At 36.0% G+C, this 21,121-nt stretch overlaps 1 protein-coding gene across 11 annotated transcripts in view; it reads right to left on the reverse strand.

Moving 5' to 3' along the window:
• The window catches only part of LOC122217771 (phospholipid-transporting ATPase IB-like), a 220,755-nt gene that overhangs the window by 38,600 nt on the left and 161,034 nt on the right, over positions 1-21,121 (reverse strand). For 8 of the 11 annotated variants that reach the window (XM_042935461.1, XM_042935374.1, XM_042935929.1 and 5 more), the window contains 3 exons: positions 20,737-20,815; positions 3,187-3,248; positions 291-347 (listed from right to left, as the gene is read on the reverse strand). In XM_042935461.1, coding sequence (XP_042791395.1) covers positions 291-347; positions 3,187-3,248; positions 20,737-20,815 — 198 coding nt within the window. The remainder of the gene's footprint in view (positions 1-290; positions 348-3,186; positions 3,249-20,736; positions 20,816-21,121) is intronic. The other 3 variants (XR_006201859.1, XM_042935622.1, XM_042936009.1) reach the window with 3 other exon arrangements.

The following is a 21,121-nucleotide window of genomic DNA, read 5'->3' on the forward strand; positions in this document are numbered from 1 at the left end:
ATTCGCTAAATTTTCTATTATAGTTCTGTACTTGGATAATAATAATTAAGGATCTCAATTAATATCATGATAAATTGAATCTATTTAAGATATAAGGCAGGGAAATGAATTTTTAAAAACATTAGATGATTAACATGGCATCATCAGCTTAAATCATCATTTCGATATGCAAAACAAAAGAAGGTAAAATATGAAGAACAGAACAAGATGCTTATTTTCTAAAGTTTAAAAAGTAAATCAACATGCAAACAACTATACTGGACTGAAGAACTACCCTGAAGAATACTCACTTTATTCCAAGATAGTGTCTCTAAACCAGCTTTCAGACAAACAGTAACAACTACATACTGTGCAAAGAGATGGAAAGGGGAAATAGATTGGGAGAATGTATTAAAATTTCCATTAGGGTCCACATCACCCCACTCCCTCCCTGACTCCCCCTACCCCCGACCCCCCTTCTCCATGTCCAGTGAACTCTGGTGCCATAGTTGCTAATTGCTTTACTAGCTTTTAATTAAGGAGAGAATGTATTGCCTCTCAGTAAGTGCTTCATATTTAGAAGCCCTTCAGAATATGACAAAAGCCATGCTTCTATCATGAGCTTATATTTACATTCTTTATAAATGGAATGGAAGATTTCTTTCTGATTAGAAATCCAAGTGCCATCGATAAAAAGCACAGTTGAACGAGGGAGATTGAAATCGCCGTAAAAAGCATTTTGGCTTATTCTTGGCCTTTTGCATTTGGACATATACATACTTTAGAAATAGCTCATCAGGCATCTGGGGCTTTTGATTGGGATTACAGTAAATCTATAAATCAATGTGAGGACAGCTGACTTCCTTTATAGTATTGAGTATTTCTCCATTTAGACGTTCTTAATGTTTCCAATCAAGTCTTATAATTTTCCTCAGAAGTCATGGATGTCATTTGTTAGATTTATTCATGTTTTTCCTATTTTTGATACAATGGTAAAATAGTATGTAAATTTTTTATTTTCCAAATATTTATTGTTGGTATATTGAAATAGGATTTCTAATTTTTTAAATATTGGCCAATATCCAGCAGGCTGCCAGCCTCTCTTAGTAACTGTAATATTTTATCTGTAGAATTTTTTTGTGTTTTCTGCGTGCACACTTGTGTCATCTATGGTTGAAAACTAGCTTTTCCCCTTTCAACGTCTTGTGCTCCTCCCCTTATCTTACTCCTCCACGATGGCGAAGAAAGGTGGGAAAACCAAGCACCTTTCTTACTTTTCATCTATTCTTAATCTCAAAAGAAAAAAAAAAAAGCTTTCAGTGTTCCATTAAGTATGATTTTGTCACAGTGTGGGTTCCTGTGCAGCAATAGACGTGTGATACACTCGGTGTTTAAAGTCCTGCTTTTGAAGCAGACTTTATGTCCACTCTTCTCGCTCTAGACTCAGCGTTGCAGCTAGCCTGCGTCGTCCCATCTAAGCTTCTCCAAAACCTTAAGGGTGGCAAGGCACCGGCCCCTGCCTACCAGTCCAAGTTCGTCTTTGCCATTATCCTGAACCTCCCTTGCCCGCCACACGGTTTGCGCTGGGCTTTAGTTCCACTGGCCGCCTTTAATTCCCTGAGAGCATCAAGGCAGACTCTACCTCCCTGCAGGTTTACTCCATTCCTCCAGCTGCTGTGTTTTGGCTTAGTGCTTCCTCCAACTCACTGGCACTGGGAACAGCATGATGTCACCATGCTGCCCCCGCCAACTCTCCCATTTCTCCCCTGACATCTCATTTTGAGGTTTTTAGCATTGGTGCCGTCCCCTCTACTTCTTTGGTTGCTGTGCTGAACTGATTTTGCCATAGTTTGTTGTTGCTGGTTTTACTGTGTATATTCATTTTTTGTCTTAGGAGGTTGAGATTCCTTTATATCAATTTACTCGGGCATCTTAAAAGGAATATCATTTATGGTTGGATGCATGCATGTCTATGTGTGAGGAGGTCTGAAAAGAAGGAAATTTACTATATGCGTATTTCCAAATAAATAAGAAAATACTACCTAACCTCATTTGATGTTTAGGAAGATACAACACAGAGTTAAAAGCCACGCCCATTATCATGAAGTAATAACGACAACCAGCTAAAGTGAAAAGAGGCAATATGCCAATAAATTGCTTCTTATGTAGAAGAAAACATGAGGAAAAACATGGTTTGTGGTTTTGTTGTTCCAACATGTGTTGTTAAATGAAAAAAAAAAAAAACCAAACATGCAGAGGAATATGTTTCCACTTGCAGACCAAAAGAATAACATACAACATTGTGAATAAGACACAAAACTCAGAAGCCATAAAGAAAAATATCAATAAATTTAACTACATAAAACCAACATGCAGAATACATGCATGACAAAAATGGCATGAAAAATAATATGCAAAACTGGAAATACATTTATGTAACAGATATGGGGGGAAAATTAACATCCTTAACACATAAATATCTACTACTACTAATAAAAGGACCAACAACCCTGTAGGACAATTGGTAAAGTAATTCAACAAACTTTTATACACACACATACAAAAGAAATGAAAGGGTTTTTTTTTACTTCATGCACATACGCTATCCTCAAAGCAAAAACTGCAATAGAATACCATTTTACCTACTCGATCAAAAAGTGTGGTAAGACTACCGCCAGTGGGGGGCTTAGGGAAACTGATATTCTCATGACTAACTGTGTACAACCTATTTGGGGGATACTTTAGTAATAATTTCCGAGATTCACAGTACTCTCTGATCCAGCCAGTTACCCTTCTAGAAATTTATCCTACTGATCTACCTACCCGTGGGCGTAAAGAATAGACTCTGCAACACTGTTGATAATGGCAAAGGACCCAGAACAATCTTTCCACTAATAGGAGACTAGTTAAATACCATCACCCAGGTACGCTGTGTAGTGAAAAAACAAGATATAAAATAGCATCTCCCTACTTGTGCAAAAGAAGAGAGGATAATATACATTAGGTACATGTATTTCACATTCCTACAAAGTACATATGTGTGTGTATATATACACACACACAACACACATGCATATGCAACCACTGTTCCTCCTTGGAAAAAGTATGGGAGCATGAGGGAGATTTAAAACTTATGGAATTCTTATAATGCTTGAACTTTTCAATTAAAAACTAGAAAAAGCGATTGAATCATATGGGTAATCTTACCGTATAAATGAAATTTCCAAGAAACAAATAGTCTGTAGTGTAACCCCCTTGTAAGACCATATCTGAAAAATGAAAAAGTCATTTATTTATTTTTATAGAGTTTTAAATATAGATTTGAATTTATTTTTACCAAAGGTACCCATATTGGCCACCAAAAATGTTTCTCAATTGTTGGTCATATTTCTAAAGTGACAACGATGCTCGCTTCACCTGTCGTTGTGACACTTTTCCATTTCTCACTCCAAAGATATATTAAGCAACAAATGAATCAGTAAATTGCAAGGAGCACATGAATGTGATTATTAAACCTAGTTTCACATGCAAATAAGCCATCTGGGAAACCGAAAGTCCAATCCAATGAGTGACGCTGGAAAACAAGATTAGGATTTTCAGGATTTTGAAATAACACCTCTGACACTATTCCTTTCCCAGGATTACTAAAATAATAAACCTAACAGGTAACTTAAATTTACAATGGAATTTCATAGTCTCTTCAATTATTGCTAAATCTGCTATAACTTATGAATTTCATTCTGTATAAAGAGTCAAAACTATCTCAAGATTAGGATGATTTTTTTTCACTTATTTTCACTTTTTATTTTTTTTTTTTTAATGTTTATTTTTGAGAGAGAGAGACAGAGACAGAGCATGAGTGGAGGAGGGGCAGAGAGGGGGAGACACAGAAGCAGAAGCAGGCTCCAGGCTCTGAGCTGTCAGCACAGAGCCCGGCGCGGGGCTCCAACCCAGGAACCGCGAGATCATCATTACCTGAGCCGAAGTCGGACGCTTAACTGACTGAGTCGCTCAGGTGCCCCTTATTTTCCCTTTTTAAAATTCTCGAATATATACTGGTGCTTCTGGTCCTGGTTGATATGGAAATATTGGGGTGCAAATCCCTGATCTTAATACCAATTCAGAAGCTCACTCATTCCATTTTCTCCTGATTAAGAACTCACTAAAAATACACAAGGCTCATACCCTTTCTTAAAATTATCTGCAGTGGAATATTAGGGCATCTCATTGACAGAACCTAGAGGTAAATATGTGGGGTCACCTAGGGAAGTGACAATGAGTCTGGATTGTGTATAGACCTAACTTGGTGAGTTTTATTGGGAATGGGGTGACAGTATAGATGAGAACAATCTTTTAGCTGCCTAGAAACAGGGAGAAAACTGCAAAAAAAGGAAAAAAAAGGCCATATTGACTTATGTTGTCCAACTGCATATTCACAAAGGGAAAAGAGAAAGGGAAGCTTTGTTGGGTCACCAGGGAAACTTCCACTATGCACATGGTGATGTGAAACAGAGATTCTTTTCCTTCTGGATACTGTACAAAATCAATGATGCAAATAGAGAAAACCTCCACAGAATCTTTGTCGGGGTAACTATGAGACAAAAAAAAAAAAAAAAATCCACAATCTCAGAAAGCTAATTAGAGTTTCGAAGCAGCTAAGGTGAGCACAGAAGCTGTGCTTGGTAAGTGATGGTCAAGGTTCCAGGGTAAAGCAAATATCAAGCTGGCTGAGGGCAGCAGACCTCGGAAAATATCGGCAAAAATACTCCCCTTAAAAGAAACTTCTTCCAGTAGCTGGGAAAGAAAAATCTGGTTTCTTGAGGAATAATACAGAAGTAGCAGGCACAGCATCAATAAAAAGAGACTGTAGGGAAAAAGGCAGGATAGTCTATTCTACATGATTTATATGGTTATTATCCACTATACTATACTATACTATACATTTGTGTAATGTATAAAATATGTTTGCAAATGGTTTGAAAGCAAATAAATAGAAGACCAGCAAAACTTATTAGATGATGTATACTCACCAAAGGAATTTTGGAAAAAAACCTATTTTACCCAGCTAACAAAGAAATGATTGGAGAAGCCAGAGCAAAAAAGGCTTGTTGTGAGCATTTGATATGTTAATTGTAGAATTAAAATGAAGAAGGCAAAACCAAAAACAAACATAGTGTTAGAATAATCAATATGATTGTGGTTATTCAGTGCCCAGACAATGTGGAAATGATGTTAATTCATACAATATCTGAGGGCATATGTGAATGAGACGGGAAGTAGAGTAAGTTTGCAGATTGTCTCAACTATAATTAGGAGTCAAATAAGAACATTCAAAGCTAACAATCAAGTAATGGAATTATAAGTTTATATAAAGTGTAAAGGTTTACCGTGTGCAAGATAATGGGATGCTAGAGGAAAGGGAAGGGAAATGGAAGAATGGGAAACAAAATTTTTTCATACTTGGAAACAAATGGATTTGTCCAAAGAAAGAGAGCAATGTCTATTAAACTTATAATAAAAATAAGCATAAGAACAAAAATCCAAACCTTCCTGAGTACCAGAAGACAGTACACAAGGAACTCACAAAGAAATCCAACCACATAATTAAAGAGTAGAAAAAATATATTGAAACAGGAAATGTGAAATCTGAGATATTGCAAAGAAAACCTATTTTTTTGAAAAAAAAACATCTCTCTGATTATATGTCAAGAACAAAACAGTTCTATACTGTATACAAGCAACAGGCCTTAAAAAAAGTAATTCATAAAGTTTGAAAAGCAAATTACAGGAAAGGAAAATACAAATTAAAAGCATACAACATGGTATTAATATTAATTAAGAAATTGAGGGTGAAGAGAATTAAACAAGCACTTTATAATGCCAAATGGTACAAAAGGCAATGAATGTGAAACAACTTGGAGTACTGGAAGAACAAATAACATTTCTACACCATAAACTATGAGAAATTAAAAGGGAAACAAATATTTTAGTAGGAGAAGACTTTCACTCACCTTTCTCAGTACATGACAGACCAGTGACAAGAAAATTAGCAAGACCAGGACTCTACCTGCCACCCATGAAGAAGTAGCAGTACTTTTCCTCTTGCTATAGTCAATTAGAAAATTGGATGGGGGGCACCTGGGTGGCTCATTCGGTTAAGCGTCCAACTCTTGATTTCGGCTCAGGTCATGGTCTCATAGTCACGAGATGGAGCCCTGCTTTGGGCTCTGCAGTAAGCATAGAGCCTGCTTGGGATTCTCTCTCTGTCTCTCTCTGTCTCTCTTTCTCTGTGTCTCTGTCTCTGTCTCTCTTTCTCCCTCTGCCCCCTCCCCTGATTATGTATGCGCTCTCTTTCCAAAGAAGGAAAGAGAATTGGATGAAACATATGAAATAATTTCTTCAGACATTGGGTAAAAAGCAGCACCGGACTGTGATCCCTGAGAGACGGGTAAAGAGACCCACTCCTGCCCTTGCTTCCATACCTGGAGGCAATTTCTGGTCTGTGCAGGGAGGAAGAGCCCAAAGATGGGTCAACACTTTGGCTAAGTTAATGAGACAGAGATTGGACCTTAGAGAGGTGGCTGGAATTTGTAGAAATGAACACTGGAAATGAGGGAACTATGCAGAGAATGAGCTCCAGAAATTCTTTGGCTGAATGCCAATCTGTATATGGGTACTGAGAAATTTCACAAGGCCACCAACGAGCAGTTACTGTGGGAAACCAAGTTACCACAGAACTGCGAGTCAAAACTTGCCAGATCTAATTGCTAGAAATTACTCTTATTTCCATGGGCCAAAGTAAAGAGACCTTATTCAATATATGAAGCATTCAGTAGACACCTAAGAAGAGATAACCCTTGTATAGGAACTAAATTACTTCTTAAGTAAAAGATACTCTAGACTCACTTGAAGAAGAAGAAAAACAAATCTTAGAACGATCAAACTATTCATAAGGAATGTAACTTCCTGTAAAACCAAAGTCCAAGTATTTAAATGTATACAACAGAAAACATTCAACAGCATAAAATTCACAATGTCCAGCACCCATTATAAAATTGCGGTCTATGAAGAAGCAAAACTTTGAACCACAGCCAGGAGAAAATTGGCCGTAGAATCAATAGAAAAAAACAGATACTGCAGTGAATTAGCAGAAAAATCTTTTAGATAGCTATTACAGTTACACTCAATCATTTGAAAGAAAGCAATGAGAGAAAGATGTAAAAAAAGACCCAGTGAACTTAGGCAAAAGAAACTAAAAATGAACCACAGAGAGAACAAAGATGGTATGAATGAACAGAGATGTGGGAAATATCAAGAGTTCCAATAGATGTGTGCTTGAAGCCCCAGAAAAAAAGGAAAGAGTGAGAGAAAAATATATATAAAAAGAAATGATCAAATTTTTCCATATTTGATGGAATCTATAAATCAGCAGACCCCAAGAGCAATCTCCAGAAGGATAAATGCAAATAAAACAACACCAAAGCATGTCAGTATCAAATTGCTGAAAATCAGCAATGAAGAGAAAAATCTATAGACTACACAAAAATAGAAAACATAATAAATACATGAAGAGAAACAAATAGGAAAAATATCAGACTTCCCAATGAAATAGTGCAAATCAGAAGACAGCAAACATTTTCAAGTGTTGAAGAAAATAAACTTCCAATCTAGAATTCTGTACACAGAAAATTTTTTTCAAAATTGAAGGCAAAAGTATTTTGAGAAACAAAATTTGAAAGAATATCCATTTCCTTTAAATTTAAAAAGAATTTAAATTATCTTTAGATAAAAGGAGGCTACAAAATCAATGACCTAATCTTCCAACTTCAACAAGTTGGAAAGGAGCAAATTAAATCTCAGTTAAATAGAAGGGAAAGGAATAATAAGAGTAGAAATTAATACAATAGGGAAAAAGACAAACAGTATATAAAATCAGTGAGACCAAAGTTGGTCTTTTTTTTTTTTTTTTAATTTTTTTTTTTTTTTAACATTTATTTATTTTTGAGACAGAGAGAGACAGAGCATGAACGGGGGAGGGTCAGAGAGAGGGAGACACAGAATCTGAAACAGGCTCCAGGCTCTGAGCTATCAGCACAGAGCTCGAACTCACGGACCGCGAGATCATGACCTGAGCCGAAGTCGGCCGCTTAACCGACTGAGCCACCCAGGCGCCCCCAAAGTTGGTCTTTTGAAACTATCAATAAAGTTATCTAGCTGCACTGATCACCACAAAAAAAGAGAATTCAAAATTACCAATGTCAGTAATGAAAGAGAGAATTATCAGTAGTTATCAGTATGGGTATCACACATAATAAGGGAATACTATAAACAAATGTATGTCAATAAGTGTGACAACTTGGATGAAAATTTCAAATTCCTTGAAAGATACAAATTAACAAAATAGATTCAATAAAAAAAAAAAACCCTGACCATCCTTATATTTAATAATAAGATTAACTTCATAATTAAAAACTTTCCTGGGGCTTCATCAGTAAATTCTATCAAATATTTATGGAAGAAATAATACTAATCTTAAACTTTTTCAGAAAATAGAGACAAGGGAAACACTGCCTAAATCAAGAAGCAAGCACTACCCTGATTCAAAATCCAGACCAAGAATATTATGGGTTAAGTCAGACAAATATCTCTCATAAACTTAAGTACAAAATCCTTAGCAAATATAAACAAATCAAATCTGAAAATAATCACCTTAAGAGATGCATTTAAAAATAATTTGATCAAATCCAAAATCTGTTCACAATAAACAGCTTCAGCAAACTAGAAATTAAAAGAAACTTCCTCAACATGCTAATGGACATCTATGGAAAAGCTAATATCATAACTAATGGTAAAAGGAATTTTTCTTCTTAATATTAGGGAAAAAAACAAAACATGTCCACACCTACCACTTCTGTTTAAAATTGTTTTGAAGGTCATAGACTGTGCATTAGTGCAAGAAGAAAGGAAAGAAAAGAAGAAATAAACCTCTCTTTATTCACAATGTGGTATATATAGAAAATACTAAAACGGCAAAAAAACAGTTACTAGGAAAATTAGTGAATTTAGCAAGATCACAGGGTGCAAGTTATTGTGAGAAATAAAATGTATTTCTATATGATAACAATGAAAAGTTGGAAAATAAGATATAAAAATACCACTTACAGTAGCATCCAAAACTTGCATAGTGATGGATAAGTTTAACAAAAGTTGTGCAAAGACTGTACATTAAAAACTACAACAAATTCCTAGGAGAAATTAAAGACAACTTAAATCATTGGAGAGATATACTATGTTCAGGAACTTGAAAACTTGATAATATTAAGATGTCATTTCTCCTGAAGGTAATCTATAGACTAAATTGCAATCCAAACCTCAGTATTTTTAATTAGAATTTCAACTGATTTTAACAATTTTTATTGAAACTCAAAGGACTTAGAATAGCCAAAATTTTTTCAGAGAAGTTATATTACCTGGGTCGGGATTTAAATATGAAGTATAATTATCAAGACAATATGGTCTAAGAATAGATTTATGTCAGTGAAACATAGAGATTCCAGATACAGATCCATTCATACAGCTTCAAAGATGCCAACATAATTCCATGGGAAAAGCACAATCTTTTCAACAAAAGGTACTGGAAAAACTGGCCATCAATAGGCAAAAGATAAATCTCAACTCTTACATCAATCCATAAACAAAAATTAAGATCAGAAAACTGAAAAACAAACTTCTAAAAGAAAACAGTATTAAGTGTTTGTAATCTTGCAGTGAGCAAAGGTTTCTTAGGATGAAAACAAAAACACAGACCATAAAAATGTTTGATAAATTGGACCTAAATTTAAAACTTCTGACTTTAACAATATTAAGAAAATTAATCAAGCCATAGATTAAGGTATAAAATTACAGTGTATACGTGACAAAGAACTCTTATCCAGAAAGAACACTAGCAACTCTGTGGGACAACTACAACAATTCAATTAAAAAATGGGTAAAGTACTTGGGAAAAAAAAACCTCCCTCAGAGGAGGTATACAAATGGCAAACAATCACATGAGGAGATGCTCTGTATCATTAGTCATCAGAAAAATACAAAATAAAATCACAAAGAGCTAGTGTATAATATTTTAGTGATGTTGTAAACAGTAAGTGAGACATGATAAAATGGGGTGAACTTATGCACATTGGATTTCTAATTTAAGATTATTTGATAGGAAACAGTCAAACATGCAGAATCTGTATGTACATCATACATGTAGTCCCTGATTTATGTGTATCCGAATTGCAAATGGCCTCCCTATAGGATTCGCTTCTATGGTAACAGAACCTTTCCGAGGCTTTTCTGTGAGGCTCTTGTGCTCAGGTCTTGATACTTGCACCCGCCACCACTCCTGCCTTCCTGCCTTGAGAGCCTATAAACCACAGCTGCTGGAGGTACCCAACTGCACCTTGCACCCGACCACCTCGACCTCTGTGAACTCTGAGAGGGTGAAAATAGTGGTATCTGAGCAAGTCAGTGACACCATTGGAAGTAAATTAAGGGGAGAATGCATCCCAAATTCTAAATTTTTAATGACCTTTTGGAATATAAGATTTTCATTAGCTATAAATCACCAGAAATACAGTTAATACCATACAATGCAAAGCATATTAAAGCATTAAAAACAGTGCAAACGTTTTTACATATATGTAAAATCATTCCTTGCCTATTTCTTTATTTCTTTACACTTGTACTAGAGCAGTAATTCCCAAACTTGTCTGTACTTCGGAATCTTCTGGTGAGCTTCACAAACCACTGATGCCTGTGGCCGAACCACAGAGATTGTGATTCAGGTCGTTTGGGGGTGGTTTGGGCTTCTGGAATTTTTTAAAAAATCTCTCACTGATTCTGACGTACAGACAAGTTTGGGAACTGCTACATATACTAGAAAATGGTAGGGATGATGATCCTCTCTCTCTCTACTTACTTTCAAAGTCCTGCATTAATAGATGTCATGTGATACAAGTTAAAACATAACACTATGTAGATAATGTAAGTTTGGTCAGTTACATTTAGTATGACACATTTAGGCTGAATTTACAAAGTAGGAACCTGGAAACACTGGTTGTCATTTCACAGAACTCCCCGATGGTGAGTGAGAGTTTGTGATTACGTGGTTTGCTTGCCTGTTAGGTACGGAACGCCTTTAAATTTGAACATGTATTATACCTATTTGTGTGGTGTTGTGGGCAGTTAAGTAATTCAGTCCCATTAATTTGTAAGGAAATTTGCAAAGATTATTTTATCTTAGTTACTCCTCTGTCCCACCCAGTAAGCACAAATAATCATAATTGTTTATTTCTTGTAGAGAATGTAAGGGTGTTGTGTGTGTGTGTGTGTGTGTGTGTGTGTGTGCGCACATGCTGGGGGACATTTTACATGTTATGAGATTGAAAATTTTAGTGAATCTTAGAGAAAAATGCTTAAAAATGAATGTTTTAAAAAGAATTACTGTATTTTTAAAAATTGTTTTAAAAGCACATTTTATTTTACTTTTGAGAGAAAGAGAGACAGAGTGTGAGCAGGGGAGGAGCAGAGAGAGTGAGAGACACAGAATCCGAAGCAGGTTCCAGGCTCTGAGCTGTCAGCCCAGAGCCCAGTGTGGGGCTTGAACTCACAAACCCTGAAATAATGACCCAAGCCGAAGTCGGATGCTTAACGGACTGAGCCACCCAGGAGCCCCAAGAATTACTGTATTTAATACTTGACATTTAACAAGAGAAATTCCGTAAGATACAAATTTAATAAAACCATAGTATTTCTTGTTCTGGATTTGCATTCATTATTACCACAGTGGTTCAAATTCCTTTCTCCATTTTGAGGATGAGCTAAGATCCCCCAAATATAGTCTATTTATTGTATACAATAAGTCTTTACCAGATTTATTGACACATAATTTACATACCATACATCCACACATTCAAAGTGTGCAGCTCAATGGCTTTTAGTATATTAACAGAACCAGGCAACTATCAGCATCATCAGCTTGAGAACACTTTCCTTCCCTCACAGAAGAAACCCCAGACCTCTTGGCTATTACTGCCCCATCCATCCCCCAGCCTTAGGCAAACACTAATCTGCTTTCAGTCTTTATATGATTTGCCTGTTCTGAACATTTCATGTAAATAGACTCATATAATATGTGGTCTTGTGACTAGCTTCTTTCACTTAGTGTAATGTTTTCAAGATTCATCACTGTTGTAGCATGATCGATACTCCATTCCTTTTTGTTAATAAACACTATTCCATTCATTGTATGTATATAGCACATACCCATCATATATCCATTCATTGATTAATGAACATTTGGGTTATTACGAATAAAGCTGCTATGTGTACAAATTTTTCTGTGGCATAGACTTTCATTTCTCTTGGGCATATACCTAACAGCGTAATTGCTGAATAATACGGTAACTCAATGCTTAACCATTACAGGAAATGCCTGACCGTTTCCCAAAGGGGCTACACCATGTTACATTCCTGCCAGCGGTGCATGAGGGTTCCAGTCTCTACATCTTTGCCAACAGTCATTGCTGTCTGTCATTTTGATGATAGCCACCCTAATGGACATGAAGTATTACCTCATTGTGGTTTTAATTTGCATTTGTTTAATGATTAATGATGTTGACCATCTTTTCATGTATTAGTTATTTGAATATCCTCTGGGGAGAAAGGTCTATTCAAATCTTTGGCATGTTTTAAAAATTGGGTCTTTTTGTCTTTTTACTGTTGAGTTGTAAGTGTTCCTCATACATCCCAGATAGAAATCCTTGTTATAATGTGTAAATGCTTTGTTCTATTCCGTGGGTTGTATTTATACTTTTTTATTGAAGTATAACTGACATACAATGTTATATTAGTTTCAGGTGTACAACATATTGATTAGACAATTCTATTCATTACTCGGTGCTCACCACAGTAAGTGTTAGTCACCATTTGTCACCATAAAAAGTTATTACAGTATTACTGACTCCATTCTCTATGCTGTATTTTTCATCTCCATTTATCTATTTCACCCATTCCCCACCTACCTGCCATCTGGTCACCAACAGTTTATCCTCTGTATTTGTCTAGCATTTTGTTCAATTGTTTTATTCAATTTGTTTTGTTCATTTGTTTTGTTTTTTAGATTCCACACGTAAGTGAAATCATACGGTATTTGTCTTTCTCTGACTTAACTTCACTTAGCATAATAACCTCTAGGTCTGCCCATGATGTCACAAGTGGCAAAAAAAAAAAAACAAAAACAAAACAAAAACCTTGTTCTTTTTTATGGCTGAGTAATATTCCATTGTATGTATATGTATGTGTGTGTATGTGTGTGTATGTGTGTGTGTACACACATACCACATCTTGTTTATCCATTCATCTATAGATGGACACTTGGGACGCTTCTGTATCTTGGCTATTGTAAATAGTGCTGGAATAATCCTAGGGGTGTGTATATCTTTTTGAAATTCTGTTTTTGTTTTCTTTGTGTTAATATCCATTAGTGGGATAGCTGGATCATATGGTGTTTATATGTTTCATTTGTGAGGAACCTCCATACTGTTTTCCACAGTGGCTGCCCCAGTTTGCATTCCCATCGACAGTGCATGAGGGCTCCCTTTTGACCACATCCTCATCAACACTGATTTCTTATCTTTTTGGTATTAGCTATTCTGATGGGTGTGAGGTGATATCTCACCGTAGTTTTGATTTGCATTTCCCTGATGATCAGTCATGTCGAGCATCTTTTTATGTGTCAGTCGGCCATCTGGGTGTCTTCTTTGGGAAGACATTCAGGTCCTCTACCCATTTTTAATCAGATGCCTTTTTTTTTATGTTGAGTTCTTTTTGTATTTTGGATATTAACTCCTTATCAAATGTATCATTTGCAGATATCTTCTCCCATTTACTAAGTTGCCTCTTGTTTTGTTGATGGTTGCTTTTGCTGTGCAAAATCTTTTAGTTTTGGTGTAGTCCCACTAATTTATTTTTTCTTTTGTTTCCCTTGCCTGATGAGACATGTGGATAAGTGTGTTGCTAAGCCTAATGTCCAAGGATTACTGTTATATATTCTTTTAAATTTTTTAATTTCAAGTCTCACATTTAGATTTTTAATCCATTTTGAATTTATTTTTGTGTATGGTGTAAGAAAGAGGTCTAGTTTCATTCTTTTGAATGTAGCTGTCCAGTTTTCCCAACACCAATTTTTTTTTATTTTTAATGGTTTTTATTTTTATTTTTTTTTATGAAATTTATTGTCAAATTGGTTTCCATACAACACCCAGTGCTCATCCCAAAAGGTGCCCTCCTCAATACCCATCACCCACCCTCCCCTCCCTCCCACCCCCCATCAACCCTCAGTTTGTTCTCAGTTTGTAACAGTCTCTTATGCTTTGGCTCTCTCCCACTCTAACCTCTTTTTTTTTTTTTTCCTTCCCCTCCCCCATGGGTTTCTGTTAAGTTTCTCAGGATCCACATAAGAGTGAAACCATATGGTGTCTGTCTTTCTCTGTATGGCTTATTTCACTTAGCATCACACTCTCCAGTTCCATCCACGTTGCTACAAAAGGCCATATTTCATTCTTTCTCATTGCCACGTAGTATTCCATTGTGTATATAAACCACAATTTCTTTATCCATTCATCAGTTGATGGACATTTAGGCTCTTTCCATAATCTGGCTATTGTTGAGAGTGCTGCTATAAACATTGGGGTACAAGTGCCCCTATGCATCAGTACTCCTGTATCCCTTGGGTAAATTCCTAGCAGTGCTATTTCTGGGTCATAGGGTAGGTCTATTTTTAATTTTCTGAGGAACCTCCACACTGCTTTCCAGAGCGGCTGCACCAATTTGCATTCCCACCAACAGTGCAAGAGGGTTCCCGTTTCTCCACATCCTCTCCAGCATCTATAGTCTCCTGATTTCTTCATTTTGGCCACTCTGACTGGCGTGAGGTGATATCTGAGTGTGGTTTTGATTTGTATTTCCCTGATGAGGAGCGACGTTGAACATCTTTTCATGTGCCTGTTGGCCATCCAGATGTCTTCTTTAGAGAAGTGTCTATTCATGTTTTCTGCCCATTTCTTCACTGGGTTATTTGTTTTTCGGGTGTGGAGTTTGGTGAGCTCTTTATAGATTTTGGATACTAGCCCTTTGTCTGATATGTCATTTGCAAATATCTTTTCCCCTTCCGTTGGTTGCCTTTTAGTTTTGTTGGTTGTTTCCTTTGCTGTGCAGAAGCTTTTTATCTTCATAAGGTCCCAGTAATTCACTTTTGCTTTTAATTCCCTTGCCTTTGGGGATGTGTCGAGTAGGAGATTGCTATGGCTGAGGTCAGAGAGGTCTTTTCCTGCTTTCTCCTCTAAGGTTTTGATGGTTTCCTGTCTCACATTCAGGTCCTTTATCCATTTTGAGTTTATTTTTGTGAATGGCCAACACCAATTATTGAAGAGACTGTCTTTCCCCATTGTATATTCTTGCCTCCTTTGTTGTAGATTGACTGTATAGGCTTGGGTTTATTTCTGGAGTCTCTATTCTGTTGATTCATGTGTCAGTTTTTATGTCAGTGCCATATTGTTTTGATTACTGTAGCTGTGTGGTGTATCTTGAATCTGGAATTGTAATACATACCTCCAGATTTGTTCTTTTTCAAAAGTGCTGTGGCTCTTCAGGATTTTTTGTGGTTCCGTACAAGTTATAGGACTATTTGTTCTAGTTGTGTGAAAAATGCTATTGGTATTTTGATAGGAATCACACTGAATCTTTAAATTGTTTTGGGTATTATGGACATTTTAACAATATTAATTTTTCCGACCACAAGCATGATATATCTTTCCATTTGTTTGTGTCAATTCAGTTTCTTTCACCAGTGTCTTATAGTTTTTGGAGTATAAAGTCTTTTACATCTTGATTAAATTTATTTCTAGGTATTTTATTCTTTTTTGTGTAATTTTAAATGGTTTTTTTTTTCTTAAATTTCTATTTCATTAGCAGGATATAGAAATGCAATAGACTTCCACAGGGCACCTAGGTGGCTGAGTTGGTTAAGTGACCAATTCTAGACTTTGGCTCGGGTCATGATCTCATGGTCATGAGATCAAGCCCTGCATTGGGCTCCATATTGTGCATGGAGCCTGCTTAAGATTTTCTCTCCCTCTCCCTCTTCCCTTCTTCTTCCTGTCCCCCCCAAAAAAAAGAAAAAGTAAAAAGAAATGCAACAGATTTCTTTATATTAATTTTGTATCCTGCCACTTTATTGAATTCATTTAGTGATTTGGGAGGTGTTGTGAGCTAAACAGTATTACATCTTTCAATCCACAAATGTTGGATGACTTTATGTCCATTTAAGTCTTCTTTAATTTCTTTCAACAATGTTTTATAATTTTCAAGGTATAAATTTTGAACTTTTGTTAAATTTATTTCTAAGTATTTTCTTCATTTTTATGCAATGGTAAATAGAATTGTTTTCTTAGTGTCACTTTCTGTTTTCTTATTGCTGTTGTCTAGAAATAAAATTGAATCTTTGTGTGTTAATCTTGTACCCTAAACCTTAATTTATCTTTAATAGTATTTTAATTTTAATAGTATTTAATTTTATATATACATATATATATATATATATATATATATATATGTATATATAAAGTCATGTCATATACAAATAGAGATCATTTTACTCTTTCCTTTCTACACTGGATGATTTTTATTGCATTTTCTTGCCCAACTATACTGCCTAGTATTACCAGAACAATGATGAATAGAAGTACTGTAAATGATATTTTTTCCTCTTTTTTTAAGCATAGTTATTTATTTTTCAGAGCGAGAGAGAGAGAGAGCATGCGTGCGAGAGGGAGAGGGAGAATGAGCGGGGGAGGCGCAGAGAGAGTGGGAGAGAAAGAATATGAAGTATGCTCTGTATTCTCAGCATGGAGCGTGATGCTGGGCTCAATCTCACAAACTGAGATCGTGACCTGAGCTGAAATCAAGAGTCAGACGCTTAACCCACCAAGCCACCCAGGTGCCCCTCATTCTTGATTTTAGGGGAAAGCATTCAGTCTTTCACCATTAAACATGTTAACTGTGGGAGTTTTGTAGATGTCTTTTATCAGATTCAGAAAGATCAATTCTATTCCTACTTTAGTGAATGTTTTTATCATGAAGATGTATTGACTTATGTCAAATGCTTTTTCTGAATTTATTGAGACAATCATGTAATTTTTGTCCTTTATTTTTATGATGAATGACATTATTTTTGTGTGTTAAACCAACCTTGCATTCCTGAGATAAATCCCATTTGGTGTTTTTGTGTGTACCCTTATATATATTTCTAGATTTAGTATGTTGATATTTTGATAAAGATTTTGCATCTATACTATTTTATGAAATTTATTTTAAAATCATTTATGAAAAGACAAGATGGGATAATGCATTTACACTGTCTTATATGATTACATAATTTCCTTTATCAATGCTCTTTGTGAACTGGGTTTACTTATTTTTAATCTGAAGAACCTCCTTTAGTATTTCTTGAAAAGCATGTATTACAGTAACAAATCCTGTCATTTTTCTGTTTATATGAGAATGTCTCTGTTTTGCCTTCATTTTTGAAAAATTATTTTGTTGGGCATAAGATTCTTGGTTGACAGGTTTTTTTTCTTTCAGCACTGCCTTCTGACCTCCATTTTTGTGTGTGTGTGATGAGAAGTCATCTGTACGTCTTAACTGGAGCTCCCTTGTCCATGAGCCACTTTTATTTCTCTGCTTTCAATATTTTCCTGTTGTTTTTGGCTTCCAACATTTTTGCTACATGTGTCTGGGTATGGATCTCTTTGCATTTATCTCACTTAAAGTTCACTGAGCCCCGTGGATGTACAAATTAATGTTGTTCAGCTAATTTGAAGCTCTTTAGCTATCATTTCCTTGAAGAGTTTTACTACTTCATTCCTTTTCTCCTCTGGTTCTTATACCCCATTTGCCTATATTGGTGTGTTTAAAGGCTTCTCATATTTCTGAGTCTGTGTTCATTTTCCTTCATTCTGTTTTTCTCTCTGGTTTTCAAATTGCATACTTTCCATTAATGTAGCATCAAGTTTCATAATTCTTTCTTCTTCCAGTTCACATTTACTGTTGACCCCCTCTAATGAATTTTTCATTTTGGTTATTAAAACTTTTCAGCTCCAGAAGTTTCATTTGGTTCTTTTTTATAATTTCTGTCTCTTTTTTGATAATCTGTTTGATGTGCCTTCATACCCTCATACCTTTAAGGATTTCTTATGGTTCTTTCAACATGTTTGTATTGGCTAATTTGAACTCTTTGTAACTCTGACATGTAGGCCCTCTCACAGGAAGTTTCTGTTGCCTACTTGTTACTGGGTATATGGGTCATGCTGCCCTGTCTCTTTGCATGTCTTGTACTTTTTGGTGTTGCTGAAAACTAGACATCTTACATAATACACTGTAGCTACTCTGGATACTAGTTTCCCTCCCCTGTCTTCAAGGCTTATATTTGTTTTGATGTTTATTTGTTCTGTGATTTGGCTGGCTATTTTAGTTGAAGTCTATTTCCCCTGTAGTATGAAACCTTGGTATTGCTCCTTGGAAGGTGCAGCCCTGAGCAGGCACACAGTCACCTTGGTTTTATCTGGTCTGTATTGACACTCCTTTTCCCTGATTTTTCCATTAAGCTACCTGACTCACTTGGTATGACACCAGTTGTTAGGCTCCACTAATTACCCACAGGATATTCTATTGTTTTTGACAGTGTTCTAGGGCATTAATTGTACAGCAGTCTGATCTGATTAAATTCAGGCTGGGATAATTTTGAGACAGGTCTTTGAGGTTTGTTCTCACCTCAGGAGGGCTATTTTTATCTGTTTCTGTACCTGGTTCTTTCTGAACCAGGCCTATGGTTTAGCTTGTTGGTCTCAATTAAGAAGAATTATTATCTTTGAGAACATCCCTAGACTTGAACTCTTCCCCCAGTATGTTTCAGTCACTTCCTTTGGAAAGAGTTTTGGGGCTGTCTTTTCTTATGTACCACCCGTTACCATAGGTAAAACCTTATTGCCACTATCTTTGGTGGTAGTGAGGTTGTCGTCACTGGTCTTCTTGGCTTGCCTTCCCAGCAATCTCTTGGAGATTCTCTTCCCTACAAGCAAGCTGTGGTGAGAGTGATCATGGATCCGGTATTCTTAGCCTATTGTGCCTGTTGTAGAGACTTTGTCCTATGGACATAGGTTGATTGGAAAAGGAGAGCTCTAACCTCTTGGCCACACTCATCAGGAATTTGGCCTCTTCAACTCAAAGTTAGGGGCAGGGGATAAGAAATGCCGGTGGCCTGGCTCTCCTGTGAGATATTGTAACATTGAGTGATCATTGAGAATACTAGTATTCCTACCCTCTTGGCCACACTTGGCTGTAGTGGAGCTTCCATCAAGCTAGGTTGTGATTAAGATAGGGAAGGAGTAGGTCATGGCTACAATGCCATAGACTCTCAATGTTCTTACTGAGTAGTAGGTTTGCTTGAATAAATGTTTCTTCGTTTGTCTTTAGGACACTATCCAGAGAAGGTGCAGAGTCACGTTTTCATAATTTTGACCAGTTTTGCTTATCTGGGTGGGAGGCAGGTCCAAGGAGCTCCTCACAACTCCATCCTAAAGGAACTTTTTGTAAACTTGTGATTTTGCTATAATTTGTTACCATTTGAAACTTTTGTCCATTGTTTTTACAGTGAAGGCCTTTAGCTATATTAATGGCAGATCCTTTCTTTTAAATACCAACAAATAACACATACAACTCAAACTCAATGTTTAAAAAATATGTCCAAGATAAAGGATATATTTCTAGTAACACCCAATGAAAATTAAATCTGGTTAAAGAAAAATAATCATATTTCACACCTTACTTTATGGCTGTGAACCCATTACACAATAGCACACTTCATAAATATATTTGGGGCGCCTGGGTGGCGCAGTTGGTTAAGCGTCCGACTTCAGCCAGGTCACGATCTCGCGGTCCGTGAGTTCGAGCCCCGCGTCAGGCTCTGGGCTGATGGCTCGGAGCCTGGAGCCTGTTTCCGATTCTGTGTCTCCCTCTCTCTCTGCCCCTCCCCCGTTCGTGCTCTGTCTCTCTCTGTCCCAAAAATAAATAAAAAACGTTGAAAAAAAAAATTTTAAAAAAAAAAATAAATAAATATATCTCCTACATTTAGATGTATTGGACCCACGTTAGTCTGTAGAAAAACTTCATACATAATGTTATTTGGAAAATCGTGTATCAGGAAAAGGAGACTTGGTCTAATAATAAAGCGTATTAAACTTGTGGTATAGTCCAAATTGTAGCATCAAGTTTGGAAAGTGAAATAAGAAAATAGACATAAATTTCAAACTTACTAATGGAGGGCACCTTGATTCATTAGAATGATTATGCTTTCTATCAGACCTGCCAACTCAAATATTTCTTAAAAACGAACAATAAGAGCACTAATTCTCAATTTACTTATGTCAGACACAAAGAAAATGCTTTCTAAAGATCAACTGTTAAGTGTCAGCTGGACTGTAATTTTATACATATTTTAAAATTCCCTTTTTGTTGCCTTCAGGTCTTTCTTTGGAAACAAACACACACGCGTGCGCGCACACACACACACACACACACACACACACACACAGAAATACTGGCCCCAGTGAGAAAAACATGCTCTTTGTTGAATATATGAAACAATGAAGCCTTTACCATGCTCCAGCATTTTCATGGGCAACCAGAAGAGAATGAAGGAATGGACCAAAGCATTTATGCATTGAAACCAAAATACCTAAAAGAAAACAAAGCAAGAAAGTTATGATAGTATGTTGGTCTAAATCTAAAAATATGTGACATTAGGAAATATACTTGCAGTTTGAAACACAGTTATAAAGCCAAAATGTTTTCCTAGATATGGAAAAATTCCATTTCTTCTACTCCTAAAAGAAATGACTATGAAATTAAAGGATATTATTTGAAAACTCATTAAACATAAATGTGTAGGATTCAAATATAGAATATTTGTTATAAAAAGTATAAAAACCTAAATTATCCAGTGAAAAAGAACCAGAAGTAGTAATTTGTAAAAGAAATAAAA

Source organism: Panthera leo, chromosome A1 (genome assembly GCF_018350215.1).
Source record: "Panthera leo isolate Ple1 chromosome A1, P.leo_Ple1_pat1.1, whole genome shotgun sequence".
In the NCBI taxonomy this organism is placed as follows: Eukaryota; Metazoa; Chordata; class Mammalia; order Carnivora; family Felidae; genus Panthera; species Panthera leo.